The 16,400-nt window shown below is 55.6% G+C and overlaps 1 protein-coding gene across 2 annotated transcripts in view; it reads right to left on the reverse strand.

Moving 5' to 3' along the window:
• Positions 1–897: 897 nt before the first annotated feature.
• Positions 898–16,400, reverse strand: part of ZC3H7B (zinc finger CCCH-type containing 7B) — a 43,453-nt gene continuing 27,950 nt past the window's right edge. For both annotated transcript variants that reach the window (XM_017510355.2, XM_017510354.2), the window contains 10 exons: positions 14,601–14,806; positions 12,632–12,732; positions 11,520–11,701; positions 8,606–8,691; positions 5,560–5,693; positions 5,299–5,404; positions 5,098–5,206; positions 4,549–4,682; positions 4,228–4,391; positions 898–3,855 (listed from right to left, as the gene is read on the reverse strand). In XM_017510355.2, coding sequence (XP_017365844.1) covers positions 3,603–3,855; positions 4,228–4,391; positions 4,549–4,682; positions 5,098–5,206; positions 5,299–5,404; positions 5,560–5,693; positions 8,606–8,691; positions 11,520–11,701; positions 12,632–12,732; positions 14,601–14,806 — 1,475 coding nt within the window. In that variant the 3' untranslated portion in view covers positions 898–3,602. The remainder of the gene's footprint in view (positions 3,856–4,227; positions 4,392–4,548; positions 4,683–5,097; positions 5,207–5,298; positions 5,405–5,559; positions 5,694–8,605; positions 8,692–11,519; positions 11,702–12,631; positions 12,733–14,600; positions 14,807–16,400) is intronic.

The raw sequence follows: 16,400 nt of genomic DNA on the forward strand, positions 1-16,400 counted from the left end.
TGAGCAGTCCCTCCCCACAGGACCCCTCTATCACCTACAGCTATGCACAATCCAAAAGATTTGACAAAGTACCTCCCACCCCAGCAGATACAGGTGTCCCTGCTTAGAACTCCAGATCTAATATATAAGCTCCTTTTATTTTCTGAGATGGCATTTTGCTCTGTCACCCAGGTTGTAGTGCAATGGTGCTATCTTGAATCACTGCAACCTCGCCTGCCAAGTTCAAGCAATTCTCCTGCCTCAGCCTCCCGAGTTACTGGGATTACAGTTGCCCACCACCACACCCCCCTAATTTTTCTATTTTTAGTAGAGACAGGGTTTCACCATGTTGGCCAGGCTGGTCTTGAACTCCTGACCTCAGGTGATCCACCGGACCCGGCTAGTCCGTTTTAAAGATGAGAAAACTGGACCCATGTGACTTCAGTCTCCCTTGGGTTCACTGGCGCCAGGGTTGCAGTTGGGATCACACTTGAGGTCATAGGGGAGGCATGGCCCCCTGCCTTCCCGGAAGAGCCTCCTCCAGAAAGGGCAAAGGCAGGCCTTGGAACCCAGCTGGGCACACGCTGCAGCATAAGCGCAGGGAAGTGTGGGCACCTCTGGCAGCTCCACGTGGAAGACTGAGAGCAGGCAGGCTGCATATGAGCCAGGGAAGGGTGGCTGCTGGGCCACTTGTATAGAGCTCCGCTTGTTGCTGCCAGTGAGATGCTGCCTGAGCCGGGGTCAGCTGGCCTCCGTGTGTACACAGGGACACAGACCTGCCCCTTACCCCTTGGCATGCCTAACATTCCTCAGAATAGCTAGCACTGGCCAGGTCTGTCCCAAGAGGACAGAGCAGCTCAGGCCCTGGATACAAGTGCCAGATGGGGAGGAACAGGAGCGACACCTTGGGGACAGAGGTCAAAGTGCACAAGTTTATTTTCTAGAACAAAGGCTAAATAAGCAAGTTTCTTTCATTTTATTTTAAGAAGGACAAAAATTGTTATTAAAACATCTACATTATTATCAAGATACTAGACCTTATGAATATTTAATATTAAAGTGTGGTATTCTTAAATTTTTAATACACAGACATTTTAAAGGACCATTAAATTGATTACTGCCCAGCTGAGAAATGCAGCATCCCTCCCTACCCACCCCCGGCCCCATGCTTGCCATGCCATCTTGTCCCTGCCTGCTAGGGCTAAACACAGGTCCTGGATTCCGCCCTCTGAGCCTCCCAGCTGGGGGCCCTAGAGGGCTCACAACTGAAATAATTACCCTCATCATTAAAAGTGTCTTCTTGTCTGCTCCCCCGCCATATCATACTCTGCCTCCCACTCTCCCTTCCTTACCCTGTGGGGGCTTCAGCTCTGGCCAGGCCAGGGAGCCCCAGATCCCAAGGGTCCCTGGACAGATCACAGGCTGAAGATTAAAACTCTGGTCTTGAATCCTGTTCCTTTCGGCGGGGAGACAAATACAAATCACTTTCCTTCCCTGAGCACTCCCACTCTCTCGGCACTCGATGGGGGTGGTCTGGGAAGCTGGCAGAGTTGGGCCTGGGGAGGTTAGCTCCTGCCCCTGGCTGCCCGAATCACCTCTGAGCCACGGCTCCAGTCCCTGTCGCCTTGCAAATAGTCCGATGACCCCCAAAACCCTCCTAATCACACAAGGATGGCTGCATTTTCTGGCCAAATTCTTTATCTTAAGCCCTCATAAAAGTGATTCCTTGGATACCACACACATATATAATATTATATAGAGCGATATATTTAATACCTGTGTATATATGCATCACGGGGGCGACATATATACACACTAGAAACAAGGCTGGTGACGACAGACTGCAACACCACGGATCAGGGAAAACGAGTATCATCAACATCACAGCCACGGCCCCCAACTTGGGTGTGGTCTCCCCTCTCCTCCAGGCACACCACCAGCACCCAAACTGCAGTGGCCTGCTGGGCTAGGGGGTGGGGCAGGGAAGAGGAAAGGGTGCATGCTACGATTATCAGGAAAGGTCGGGCAGTGGCGGTGGGAGGAACAGCATTCCCTCCAGCCCTGGGCAGCCCATCACTGTGTCAGCACGCACTGGCAATCCTTGCTTGAGAAGAATGGGATGGTCCCTTTTCTCCTCCTCACCCCTCCACAGCCTAATCCCTGGTTCCTTCCGGGGCTGCCCCACTCCTGTGCCAATGGTGTGGGGCATTCTGGAATGTCTGGGGAACCAGGGGAGGCTGGATCTGCCCATGGAGGGTGGGGTGGAGAGGATGGGGTGCACACAGACATGTCAGACGAGAGGGATGAGAGGCCTTGGTGGGTGGGGGCAGGGGCTGGGGGTCCACTGGAGTCCCAGGCAGCTGGTAGGGCCAGGGATCAGGGAGGGGCTAGGACAGATGGTTATAACTGTGTGTCTGGGTCTAGAGGAGAGGACATGCCTGGTCCCCAAGAAAGAGGGGTGTGTCCTATCCTGGAGTGGCCCATGGTGCCCGAGGTCAAGCCTCCCTTTTCTCCACATCCCCCAGACCCTCACCCTTCCCACCTCCCATGTCTCATGCAGATCCTGAGCTCATGGTGTCCTGCCCTCTGCCACCTTTCCCAGAGTGCACGTGGGGAGGCAACCTCTGCTGCTGTACCCCAAGAGACCATCCTCGGAAGGGGGCAGTCCCTTCATGGGGTGCTCACATGGCCAGCCCTCCTCTGGGCCTCCCTTCCCCAGCCCCCAGGCAGCACTGCCTGGGACCCCAGCTGCACACTGATTCAGAGACCGTCACATCCCTGCTGAGGGGACCGTGGGCTCAGCCAATAACTGGCCCTGAGTCTTTTGAGCCCTGTTTTCACCTCAGCTCTGCCTTGTGCTGGGAACCTGGGCAGACCAGTCCTCCCTTCTAGGCCTCAGTTTTCCTCTCTGCAAAATGGGGTTTGGGCTGGATCATCTCTGAAGGCTCTGAGGACCTACAATCTATATTCACTGGCCCATGAGGGAGCAGGGTTCAGGTGGTGGCCTCAAAGGGCCAAGACTCCTTAGGCTCCAAAGATCATCTAGACCAGCTCCTCCCATCCTTCCAGAGGGGAAGCTGAGGCTCCAGAGGGTAAGTGACCAGTACAGTGTTCCCAGCTTCTTCCTGGGGCTACATTTTAAAGCTAATGGGGCCTCTGCCCTCTGTTATGTCCTGATTTGCCCCCAGGGGTAGGGGGTGGAGTGAGGATGGGGCAGGGAGAAGGACCCTACTGTTGCAGATTCAAGTGGGGACCCCAGGCTCCCCAGCCCTGAGCTTTGGGCCCCATTAGGAGCAGACAGAAGTTAAAGCTGGAGGCTGAAGCTGGAGGGGTCAGCCAGGCCCCTCCCTCCTCAACCAGGAGAGCCGTGAGGGTAAGGAAGGGCTGCCCAGGTTTCAGTGGGATGAGGACCCTGGGGCCTCTGGGGCTGCAGCATGTGCACCTGGGTATGCACACCCGGGGTGGTGGTGGGGAAAAGATGGACAGGGCCCCAGGGGGCTGGGGGTTGCCTGATAAGGGCGGCCCCCCAGCCCCCCACTGGCCAGCCCTGACCCTTCTATCAGGCCTTATGTCCCCACCCCACCCCCTGGCCCCAGGACTTTGCCCATGGCCGACACCTGGCCCTACTCCCCGGTGATGGCAGCAGCAGCAGCAGCAGGGGCTTCTGGAGTGGCACTGGCAGGGTCCACGTCCTCTTGCAGCAGGAAGTTGTATTTGCCAAAGTCGTCGTCCCGTGGACACAGCAGCATGTCCTTGCGAGCCTTGGCCAGCTTCTGCTTCAGCACCTCGCGCCGGTCCAGCCACTCGTTGAGCTCCTCCTGTCCATGGGCGCAGCGGCACTTGTCCCCATCCGGGCAGGCTTTGCCCTTTTGGAGCCTGTGGGTGGAGGAGGCTCACTGCCTGAGCTTGGTGCCCTTCCCACCCCAGCCTGTGAATCTTGGGCCGGCCACTTGCCCTCCCCCGGGCAAGACAAGCCTCTTCCCGGGCAGCTGGGTCCCAGTTCAGGGAAAACCTGGGTGTCCTGACCCTCTCTGGGATCTGCTCCACGCCTGCAAATTAGGGGTCTGGATAGGTCTGAGTCCAGTCCTCCAATCTCATCCTTTCCTACCCCAATGGCTGCACTCACAGCCAAGCCTCACCACGCTCTGCACACCGCCTCCACACCAAGAGGGGCCAGAGATGGCCACAGACTCCCATCTCCTCGGGCCATACCCCGTGTCCCTCCAGGCCCTGCCCTCCCAGGATCACCTGTCGCAGAGCCGGAACTCGCCCATGGGGAAGCGGAAGGCCCAGCCACTGGCGTCACTGTCAGACGTGAAGACCTTCTCCTTGTGCTTCTCGGACTGGATGTGCTGCTGCCACTGCTTCTTGCTGTTGCTGTTCTTGCCGCAGAGCCAGCAGTGGTAGCCCATCTGGGGGGACAGCCACCATGGGTGCCCAGTCCCTCACACCTCTGCCTGGACAACCTCCCTCAGAGAGGCTGAGTGTCTGCCAGCTGGGCCCTCCAGGCTGCCCCTCCCAGGTCAGGCTCAGACCACAGCCCCGAGCATTCGAGGAAGAGGGCGTTACCATGATGTCCGCGTAGTCCGTGGGCATCTGGATCTGCTTCTCCCCTTCCCGAGAACTGATGGGGGTCCCTTCTCCAGGCTTCCCTGGGTTGTGTTTTTTCAGCCACATGTCATAGGTCTGCTGCATGTCCAGGACTGGGCAGGGAACAGGGGACAGAGAACCTGCTGAGGGGCTTCCCCATCCGTTCTGCCCCATGGTCCTTGCTTGATTTGGGAGCTGTGGGTGTTCCAAGCCCTGCTGATAGGCTGATGGGCTGATGGGCCCGGCCTGGGGTGGGTAGAGCAGGGCTCAGGCAGCAAAAGGGGGTGCAGTAGGCACTCTCGGGCCTGCCAGTGAGTTGATTTTTTTTTTTAAGATGGGGTTTCACCATATTGGTCAGGCTGCTCTCGAACTCCTGACCTCAGGTGATCCACCTGCCTCGGCCTCCTAAAGTGCTGGGATTACAGGTGTGAGCCACCGTGCCCAGCCAGCTGGGCCCGCCGGTGAGTTGAGATATTCAGTGATGAGGAGACCCCAGGACAGGCCCACCCGCCCCTCCTGCCCACTCACTCTTGTTCTCCTTCATGAAAGTCCACATGTCCCTCTCCTCCGGGCTGTGTGCGAAGGAGCAATTCCCCACATACTGGCACTTTCGGCCGTTCTGTGCGTGGATGCAGAGCTGTGGAGTGGGCATGGGGAGAGTCTCTGAGTCCCGCTGGAAAGCATCGCTGCCTCCTCGGGGGTTCCCTAGCCCCCCGTCCCAGCGCTCACGTCGTATTGCTGTGGGAAGTTGCGAATGGATGGCAGTGGCCTCACTGACACCCATTTCCTCTTGGCCTTGGACATCACCAGAAGGACCCGCCGCTCCTTGGTCCAGCTGCAGGACAGAGCAGGGTTGGGGAGAGGTCAGGGCCGAGCCTGTGTGCTGTGTGACCTCCGTGGAGAGCCCTGGCCTCTCTGAGTTGGCCTCCATACCTGTGGTGGTCGGGTGGACCCGATCCCACCAAAGCCCCAACCTGACACCCCACTCACCAGTGCCGGGCCTTGGCACTGCAGTACTTGAGGTCCTTGTCAGGCTCCACCACCTGCCCGTTCCTCCAGCACTGGCCACAGACAAACTTCATCTGCAGATCGAAAGTGCTGGGGCCATGTGTCCTCGGGGTACCCTATGGGGGCAAGAAAGGGAGATTGGTGAAGCTGCAGGCACCAGGCCTGAGGCCCCGGGGTCTCCACACAGGTGGCCTCTCGGACAACCTTGGAATAAGCTGGTCTTCTCCCAGGTCCTCCTGGCAGACAGTGACCTCCCAACTGCAGGCCCAAGGGCTTCTCAGGGGAGCCAGGCCTGGAACGGGGCCCCTCTTTCCACCCTGTGGCTGGTCCCTGCCTCGCCCGACTCCCTGGGAGGCCTGCTCTGTGGATGCTGCATTTCCCAAGGCAAAGCTCCACTCCACCGCACCTCCCTGGCTTTGCACAGGCTGTTCCAGCTGTCCTTCCTCCACTCTTCATCCAGCTTGTTCTAGAAACTATCCGTCAAAACTCAGCTCAAGTGCGTCTCCTGTGGGAATCCTGCCCTGGGGCTCTACTAAGCTGCAGCTGTCCATTCTGTGAGCTCCCACAGTCTCTGCACTGCCTCATGTTGACCAACTCACCCGGTTATGAGTGCCAAGCCTGTAGCGAGTAGGCGGTACAGGAGATGGGAAGCCACCCCAGTGGGGGAGGCATCAGCCTTGGGTGGTGGGATGGGCATCTGGGCAGCCCTGGTCTCTGGCCCTCCCACCAGGGCAAGGCCTTGCTGGTCTCTAAGGCCCCACCTGCCACGTTCCTTCCCTGTCCTATGCCCCAGCCTTTGGCCTGCTCTTTTGCACCTTTGAGACAGAGTTGGGAACCAGAGGTGGGAAAAGTACTCAATCAGCCTTGTCTCCTGCTACCTTGAACCCCCTCATCTGGCTACGTTGGCCAACCTGCTGCTCTGCGAATGCACCAGCTGTCGCTGCTCGCTCATGTAACCTTGAGCCTCCTATCTTCCCAGGAGCCTCTGGTGCAGGGTCACCCCGTGGTCTTTTTTTTTTTTTTGAGACAGAGTCTCACTCTGTCACCAGGCTGGACTGCAGTGGCACAATCTCAGCTCACTGCAACCTCTGCCTCCAGGGTTCAAGCGATTCTCCTGCCTCAGCCTCTGATGTAGCTGGGACTACAGGTTCGCACCACCACACCCAGCTAATTTTTGTATTTTTTTTTAAGTAGAGATGGGGTTTCACCATGTTGGCCAGTATGGTCTCGATCTCATGATCTGCCAGCCTCAGCCTCCCAAAGTGCTGGGATTACAGGTGTGAGCCACCACGCCAGGCCCTTGCTCTTCCAGACTGCCAGGCGTGATCCTCCTGCCATAGCAGCTTCCCCTCAGGAGCTGTGTCCTATTCCTGTGTCTCCATTGGCCCCTCACTGCTTCCCACCTGCGGCCAGGGTTACCATCCCCACCTGCAGGTGACGGAGAATGCCGCAGGTGGGGAGGGAGCAGAGTGAACCTTGGACAGGATGTCAGAGAACCTGGGATTTGCCCCACTCAGTGTGACCCTGAGCAAGTCACTAACAATCTCTCAGCCTTAGCTTCCCCATCTGCAAATGCCACAATCCCATGGTTCCCATCTTCAGGACCATGGCGAAGATCAGGAGGGAGGGGAGAGGATACTACAATCAGTGGTGTCAGTCCGAGCAGTACTAGGGTATTTACAAGGTCTCAACGTATTTCTCCTGAAGATCTTTTTTTGTTCGTTTTGAGACAGAGTCTCACTCTTGTCACCCAGGCTGGAGTGCCGTGGTGTGATCTTGGCTCACTGCAACTGCCGCCTCCCAGGTTCAAGTGATTCTCCTGCTTCAGCCTTCTGAGTAGCTGGGACTACAGGTGCCCGCAACCACACTCAGCTAATTTTTGTATTTTTAGTACAGATGGGGTTTTACCATGTTGGCCAGGCTGGTCTCAAACTCCTGACCTCAGGTGATCCACCCACCTTGGCCTCTCAAAATGCTGGGATTACAAGTGTGAGCCACTGCGCCTGGCCTTTTTTTTTTTTTTTTTTTAAGACAGAGCTTGCTCTGTCGCCCAGGGTAGAGAGCAATGCAATGCAATCTCAGCTCACTGCAACCTCCGCCTCTCAGGTTCAAGCAATTCTCCTGACTCAGCCTCTCAAGTAGCTGGGATTACAAGCGCCCACCACCATGCCTGGCTAATTTTGTTCCTGTTTTTAGTACAGTTTTTTGTCATTTTGGCCAGACTGGTCTCATCCATCTCGGCCTCCCAAAGTGCTAGGATTATAGGCATGAGCCACCACACCCAGCCTCCCGAAGACATTTATTAATTAAAAACTATAGAAACGATCCCTGAAAGTATAGTCTTATACTTTCAAAGAGGAAAGATGTCTATTACAGTAGAGAAACATTTACAATGAGGCAACTTGAGTCAAGTTTAATCAGACTGTCACCAGTGAAGGGACACACTGAGATGGTGCATCCCCTGATGTGTGAGCAGAGAACACATCACCTCTGTGGAATGAGGAAACTGACAGAGCCCAGAGGGAGGGACGTTTTACAAAACATCCAGCTCTTCAAAAATATCAGTGCAACACAAGGCAAAGACTAAGGAACTGTTTTTCATTAAAGGAAATGAAAAAGAGACACAGCAAGGCCAGGCGTGGTGCCTTGTGCCTGTAATCCCAGCATTTTGGAAGGCCAAGGTGGGAGGATTGCTTGAGCCCTGGAGTTTCAGATCAGCCTGGGCAAGATGGAAAGCCCCACATCCCCAGCCCCATGGTCTTAAGAAATATAAAAATCAGCTGGGTGTGGTATTGCATGCCTGTAATCCCAGCTACTCAGGAGGCTGAGGCAGGAGGATCACCTGAGACCAGGAGATTGAGGCTGTAGTGAGCCATCATCATACCACTGTACTCCAGGTGGGGTCACAGAGAAAGACCCTGTCTCAAAATAAATAAAAAAAGACACAACAGCTGAATATGGTACACTACCCTGGATTTGGGGACAAGTCATGAAATCTGAATAGTGGCATAGTGTCAGAAGGTCTTACCATGCTGCTGCTGGCCTTCCCCGTGTGCGCCTCCATCTGCTGCCAGTACTTCTTAGACTCCTGAACGATGTCTTCGTGGGTCATGCCTGGGGAGGGTGGGGGCAGACACAGGCGTCCTTCAAGGTGCTCAGCAAAGAGGGAGGCAGGGGGTCCACGAGGTGCCAGTGCCCCCCCGAGGCCCAGCTGGAGAAGCCCTACTCCGAGTTAGCCCAGCCACAGTAAGACATGGGTACAAGGGAAACACTCTGTCTATCTGCAAAATGGGAACAGAGACCTGCTCCGACCTCACTGGAAGTGAAAGAATTAAACGGAGCCAAGAGTGGGAAAATGCAGTAGAAAGATACTGGCTCTGTACCATGGTGGGGAGTCCCCTTCTCCCATGCCAGTGGCCCTGTATCTTGGGCCAGTGACCCAGCACCCTTTCCTGACCCCCATCTCTCTCAGTGGGGCTGCAATCTGGTACCTGCTTGGCAGCCTCTGGCCTCACCGGCACTTAGGGCTCCATGCCTGCCCAGCCTGGCTCACCAGCTTGCCGCAGTACTGTGGCTCTTTACTGCCAGCCCCTAAAGGGCAAATACCCTAGCCTGGTGGCATGGACCCCCCCAGTCTGTCTCCCTGCCAGCCTCAGACTTGCCACTGAGCCTGACCTTGGAGATGCAGCTCACAACGCTTCCATGAAGCCTGCCTTCTCAGCCCTCTGCATCCTTCTCACATCTTTCACATGACTGAGGCAGCCTTCCACCTTGGCCTATGGCTACAGCTCTATGACAGCCGGTCATCACTGGTGCTTACTTGGGGCTAAACACTGCACTTGACCTCCAGTTTCTTGCAGATGGCCTGCAAGTCTGTATCCACAGGCCAGACCTTTCCTGTGAACTTCCAAACCCCCACATCCGCTGCCTCCAACATCTCCATGTGAATTTCACCAGACAGCTCAGGCTTCCCACACCCCGCTGCTCCTCTTACAGCCTTCCCCACCCCCTTTTCTTTTTGAGATAGTCTCACTGTTGCCCAGGTTGGAGTGCAGTGCAGTACTCTTGGCTCACTGCAACCTCCGTCTCCTGGGGATTACAATTTTCCTACCTCAGCCTTCCAAGTAGCTGGGATTACAGGCGCCTGTCACCATATCCAGTTAACTTTTGCATTTTTTTTTTTTTTTTTTGAGATGGAGTCTCACTCTGTCACCAGGCTGGAGTGCAGTGGCACAATCTCAGCTCACCGCAACCTCCGCCTCCTGGGTTCAGGCAATTCTCCTGCCTCAGCCTCCTGAGTAGCTGGGATTACAGGCACGCGCCACCATGCCCAGCTAATGTTTTGTATTTTTAGTAGAGACGGGGTTTCACCATGTTGACCAGGATGGTCTCGATCTCTTGACCTCGTGATCCACCCACCTCGGCCTCCCAAAGTGCTGGGATTACAGGCGTGAGCCACCGCGCCCGGCCTAACTTTTGCATTTTTAATAGAGACAGGATTTTACCACATTGGTCAGGCTGGTCTTGAACTCGTGACCTCAGGTGATCTGCCCACCTTGGCCTCCCAAAGTGTTGGAATTACAGGCGTGAGCCACTGTGCCCAGCCACCCTTCCCCCTTTTAGAACATGGTAGCCCCATTCTTCCTGTTGCTTTGATCTTGGAGTCGACCTTGACACTCTCCTTTGTCTCATACTCATATCTGGTCCATTAACAAATCTTGTTGGCTCCACCATCAAAATACACCCAGAATCTAACCACTTCTCCCACCTCCGGCACCACCACCCTGGCCTGAGCCACCCTCCCTGGTATCCCAGCTTCTGCCCTCTCTCCTCGATCTCCAACCGGCAGCCAGAACAACTTTTGCCAAGTATTGATCAGATCATAGAACTCCACCCACTTAAAACCCTCCTCTAGACACTGTAATCATATTTAGAACAACCCCAGTTGTGCTTAAGGCTTAGACTCCTACATGCTCAGTCCCCTCCAGCGTCTAAGGCCTCATTCCTCTCCGCTGAGCTGCTCTACCCCAGGGCCTGTCCTTTCTGTGTGGCGCTTGCTTCTGCCTCCGAGCCTTCAGCCTGGTCCCTCTTCCTGGAATGCACTCCCTGCCCTTCCCTACTCAAAAGTTATCTCCTCAGAGAGCCCTTCCCAGCCATCTTACCGAAAATGCTCCCACCCCTGAGTCTCTGCCCCATTGCTCAGCTTTACCCTCCTCATAATCCTGAGGCATACCTGAAATTCTACCACTGCATTTCATCAACTCTAGGCAGACACTGAGTGTTACACGTACCACATTTTATACCCCCACCCCACAAAATGTTGCTAATTAAATGATGACAGGGATACATGCATCCTAGCACGAATGGAATACAGGAGTTATTCACCTGTTTATATACTGTCTGGCCACCACTTATAAATGTAGGTTCTTTGAAAGTAAGGGCCTTGACTAGACCATGGCTGAATGCCCTGGCAAGAGAAGGTGCTCAGGAAATCCCTGGTGGGTGAGTGGAAGAACACCCTCAAATCCCCACAGCGGCTCTGTGATCTAGAGATGGGGCTCCCCATTTCCCCCATGAGAACTGGAGGCTCAGTGACGAGTGGGAACTTGCTGCCGGCCACCCTGGAGCTGCCGCAGGAGCCCAGCTGACTCCGTCTCCCCCCTTCCTGCTCCCTGGACGGTGCCTGGGAGAGGAAAAACTCAGGATCTCCAAGCTTGGAAGCACCCTGAGAGCAGAGCTTCTCTCCTCTGTGGTGCCTGGGACACACCGGCTTCTCCAGAGAGCACACCCCACAGCCACTCCCCTGAACTCTCCCGAAGTCCCCTGCAGCGACCACGGGGCCCTGGGCTGTCACCCCCAGTCAGTCCTGCAGCACCCTTCACCTGCACTGCCCAGCCGTCACCTGAGTCACCCACCCTTCACCTGTACCGCCCAGCCCTCACCTGAGTACTGCTGCAGCAGCCAGACCTTGAGCTCGATGAAGCTGTGGGCAAAGTGGCAGCTGTCCTCCCGTAGGCAGCCGTAGCGCACCTCGTGGCGGCACACGTCGAACTGGAAGTGCTCCTGGAACTGGCGGATCTTGGAGTACTTGAGGGAGGTGGAGCGGACGATGTGCACCAGGCACCTGGTGGGCAGGTGGGAGGGGCATGATACAGTCCGCAGTCCCACTGAACTTCTCTCCTGGCAGGGACACCTTCTCCATGCCAGGCTCTCCCTGGGCACCCCCTGATCTATGAACCAAGTCCAGGCCATGGATGACACAGGAGGGCAGAAACGGGGCTCCTACATTCAGGCAGCCCTGGGCCTAGGTCCCAACGCTGCTTTACTCCCGTCCCTCCCCTCAGGATTCAAAGATGGAGCTGCCAACAAGCAGAGGGCCCTGCCCTCAGGTTTCCAGCTTGATTCTGCAGAGCCGATCTTGCACCCTGAGGGTGCAACTAACCAAGCACGTCCCCCAGGCCGGGAGTCTTAATGACCCTCACTGCAGCCCCAGGAGCATCATCAACTTTACAGATGAGGAAACCTGGGCTTGGACTAAGACAGGACTGGCCCAGGAATTGGACCCTGGTCTGTCGGACTGCAGGGCCTGGGCTTCAGTCACACTGCGGCAGAACCAAGGGGAGCCAGAGGGAGAAAGGGGTGGTGCCAGACCTGACCCAGGCCTCCCCTCACTGCCTGATGCTGATGTCATGAGATTGGAGGGTGCTGGGCTAGAGTCAGAGACTAGGCCCCCTGGCTTGCTGTCTGCTGAGTAAGCTAAGTAAGCGACTTCCAAGTCTCAGCTTTTTTCTTCTGTACAACAGGGCCAGTAACTCCTCCCTCATGGGATTGCTAAGGTAATTAACATGCCCTATAAGATGCTTGGAATATAGTAGGTGTTCAGCAAATGTGATGCCCATCCTTTCCAGGTGGAGGCTGGATTTGATTCCCAAATTCTGCTCCTTTCCTTGCACCCTAGGTGCACCCTTTCAGCTAGGCCTTTCCTTAGCCTCTGAGGAAAAGTGGACTCTCCACCGGCCCCCAGGCCCCAGGCTGGGCTGCAGGTCCCACTCACTTGTTGTTGTAGAAGCTGTGCTTGGCAGCCAGGTTGGAGCAGACAGATGGAGAGTCCTTGGTGCCTTTGCTGATGATCCGGGGTTTACTGTCAAAGCAGATCTGCCCAGGGAGGGGAAGGGCTGGGACCCTGCATGGCCACCTGGGAAAGGGGTGAGCTGGGACCCTGCACGGCTACTTGGGGAAGGACAGCTGGGTCCCTGCAAGCCCTGCCCTGGGTCAGAGAAGTGAGGAAGGGAGTCCCAGGGTCTGTGGCCTTGTCTCTCTGGTTCCAGCTCACAGGTGACCTGGCCTTGGCTCCCCTCCTTGCCCTCCTTCCTCCCTCTGATCCCACCACTCCCAATGCCTGGGGCAGGGGGTTACTTCATGTCAAAAAAAAAAAAGAACGAACAAAATGGCAAGCGTTTTATGAACGACAGGCTGTCACCCGGCTGTGAACTATGATTCCCAGGCCAATGCTCCCTGCAGGGGGTAGGCACAAGTCCCAAACTGGAAGAGTTGGGGGGAAGGGCTGGTGATGCCAGTGATAAGGGTTGGACTGAGCCACATCAAACTCTGCCAGTGACCTGGACCTGGAGCCCTTGCTCTACAGACACAGATGTGACACTGCCCCTGCCCTCAACATGCTACAACTGGATGGGGAGGCAGGTGCCAAGTTCACTCCAGAGGCCAAGCGGGGTCTTCAGGGACAGCTTTGGGGAGGGAATTAACAACATCTCAGTGGGGCTGCTGGGATCAGAGTTGAGCTGAGAGGTTCCAAGCCCAGAGACACAGAACAGCGCTGTGTGGGGAGGGCAAGGCCAGCCACAGGCGGGGAAGTGCAATGGCCACTGAAGCCAGCGGGGCCGAGGGAAGACGTGGGGGAGGCCTGAGGTGTGAGGCCATGGACATGGCGTCTGGGACAGCTCAGCAGTGTCAGATACCCACAAGGGATGTGGGGGAAGCCCTAGACAGACCCCTAATTTGCCTGTGTCCTGGGGACCTGGTTGTGGGGACCACAAGTGGCAGCTGGTGCTGGGAGGTGGGCATGGCTCCAGGGACAGACTGCCTGGGTTTGAAGCTCAGCTCTGCACTGTGCTGTCTGTGTGGCGGAGGGCAGCTCCTTACCGCCTTGAATCTCAGCTTCAAATTTGTAAAATGGGGATATCTGCCTGCCAGCACTGCCATGACAATGGAAATGACATCTTTTTTTTTTTTTTTTTTTTTTAATTGAGTCTCACTCTGTCACCCAGGCTGGAGTGCAGTGCCTCGATCTCGGCTCATTGCAGCCTCTACCTCCTGGACTCAAGCGATCCTCCCACCTTAGCCTGCTAAGTAACTGGGACCAGAGGTACAGGCCACCAAGTCCAGCTAATTTTTAATTTTTTTTTGAGATGGAGTCTCAAGTGCAGTTGCAAAATCTTGGTTCACTGCAACCTTCGCCTCCCAGGTTCAAGAGATTCTCCTGCCTCAGCCTCCCAAGTAGCTGGGACTACAAGCGTGCACCACAACTAATTTTTGTATTTTTATGCCCAGCTAATTTTTGTATTTTTAGTAGAGACATGATTTCACCATGTTGGCCAAGCTGGTCTCCAACTCCTGACTTCAAGTGATCAGCCTGCCTCAGCCTCCCAAAGTGCTGGGATGGATTACAGGCATGAGCCACTGTGCCAGGCTGGGAATGAGAAACAAAAACAACCACGTGGCAAGCCCGGCCTATGACCGGCTGCTAGGAAAGAGCAGGTGTGAGGGTTATGATCTCTCTTTCCAGCCTCAGTTTCTACCTCTGCAAAATGAGGGGCTTGGCCTTTGGCAAGACAGGATTCCAGGGCCCTGACTTACTGACTGTCCAGGACCTACTGGTTCTAAGGCCAGGCCTCCAGAGCCCACAGGTTCCAGGGCTGACCTCCCACAGTGGTCCATGCCAGGGAGCATCCCCAGCCCTGTCTGTGCCGTGGCCTATGGGGTGGCAGCAGGTGGGTGGGCGGTACCTCGCAGAGGAAGGTGAAGATGCCTTGGTGCTCCTTCAGGAGCTTGGCGATGGTGAGGCTGCCGCGCTTAACGCCCCCCAGCGGGTCGAAGAGCAGGTCGCGGTTGAGGGTGCCCTTCCGCTCCTCGGTCCACACGTCGATCTCCTCCTGATGGTAGGCGAAGGTGCAGTTATCCCCGTACTTACAGTCCTGCTTGTTAATCATGTCTGCAAAGAGGCAACAGGACACGTTCCGCCAGGCGGGGACGGCAGCCCGCAGCACCCTCACCACCCCGCTGCAGCCTGTGAGGCTTTGGCCCTGTGAGCTGGGCAGGGTTTGGCTGTGCCCCAACACAGGTGAGGCAGAGGCTGCTGCAGCCTCTGCCAGGACTTGGCAGAGCTGGAAAGTCCTCTCCAAACACCAGGTCCCCTTCTGCACTCTGCACCTGCAGAGCACGGTAATCACTCCTGCCCCAGTCACGCCACAGGACTGCTCTTGTAGAAGTATACAAGTCTCTAAGTAAATATAAGGTGTTTAAAAACAATTATTCACCAAGAAAATAGTTAAGAGCATGTACTTTGGCATCAGACAGAATTGGGCTAGGATTCCTCATTACTGTCCAAGCCTCAGCTGTCTTTTCTATGAATGGAGGAGACTGGGTTGTTGGAATCAAGTGAGATAATAAGGATCCTGGCAGGGGCGCTGGGCATGGTGGCTCACGCCTGTAATCCCAAGACTTTGGGAGGCTGAAGCAGAACTGCTTGAGGCAAGGAGTTCAAGACCAGTCTGGACAACAAATCGAGACCCGATCTATACAAAAAAATTAAAAATTAAAGAATAAGCTGGGTGTGGTGGCATGTGCCTGTACTCTCAGCTACTCAGGAGGCTGAGGTGGGAGGATGGCTTAAGCCCAGGAGATTGAAGCTGCAGTGAGCTATGATAGCGCCACTCACTCCAGCCTGGGCAACAGAGCAAGACCCTGTCTCATAAAACAAAACGATCTACCCTATTTCACCTCCACCTAGGAAAAAAAAAAAAAAAAAAAAAAAAAAAAAAAAAAAAAATTAAAATTAACCCCCAACCAAGAAAAAAAAAAAAAAAAAAGAAAAGAAACAAAACAAAATTTCTGGGGGCTGGGCTGTCTAGAGAGAGGAAGGCCCAGAACCTGGAGATCTGCTGGTTCCTGGGGGTGGGATCTGCTTTTCTTTCTCCTCCTCCCACTCTAAGTCTGCCTTGTCCCATCTCTCTGCCAGGCTCTTGGTGCACAAGGACAAGCAGGGCACAGACCTAGAGGAGTGGGGGTGGCTGCAAGGGGAAGCACCACAGAGAAGGGCTTCCCAAGACCCAGGCAGTGCTTGAAGGAGGAGCAGAGGGTGACCCGGATCAAAGGGCACAGCATGTGTGACACAATCGGGGTGGTCAGCGCATTTGGGGAATGGTTAGGGCAGGAGGTGAGGGGTGGATGCAGGCATGTGTGGGCCTTGTTGCAGAATCTGGACTTCATCCCATGGGCTATGGGCAGTGGTTGATGGAGGCCTCCGACCCAAGAGTGACGTCCTTAGACCAGCCAGGCTGGCGGGAGGACAAGGAACAAGTGCAGGGGGCCTGGGCGGGCCACTGCTAGGGGCCGGGTCGGGGGAAAGAGGCAGAGCCTGGGGCGCACTCTCAAAGCCCCCATTTCCTCCTCCAGAGCTGTGAGGCTGCATGCTGGTGAGGATGAAAGGGCTACACTGGGAAGGGCCTAATAATGATTCATGTCTATTCACACATCGCCGTACAGCAGGACCAAGGTGCTTGGCTGGGACCAGAAAGCAGCAAGTC

The sequence above is a fragment of the Cebus imitator genome, unplaced genomic scaffold, assembly GCF_001604975.1.
Source record: "Cebus imitator isolate Cc_AM_T3 unplaced genomic scaffold, Cebus_imitator-1.0 Scaffold435, whole genome shotgun sequence".
NCBI lineage: Eukaryota > Metazoa > Chordata > Mammalia > Primates > Cebidae > Cebus > Cebus imitator.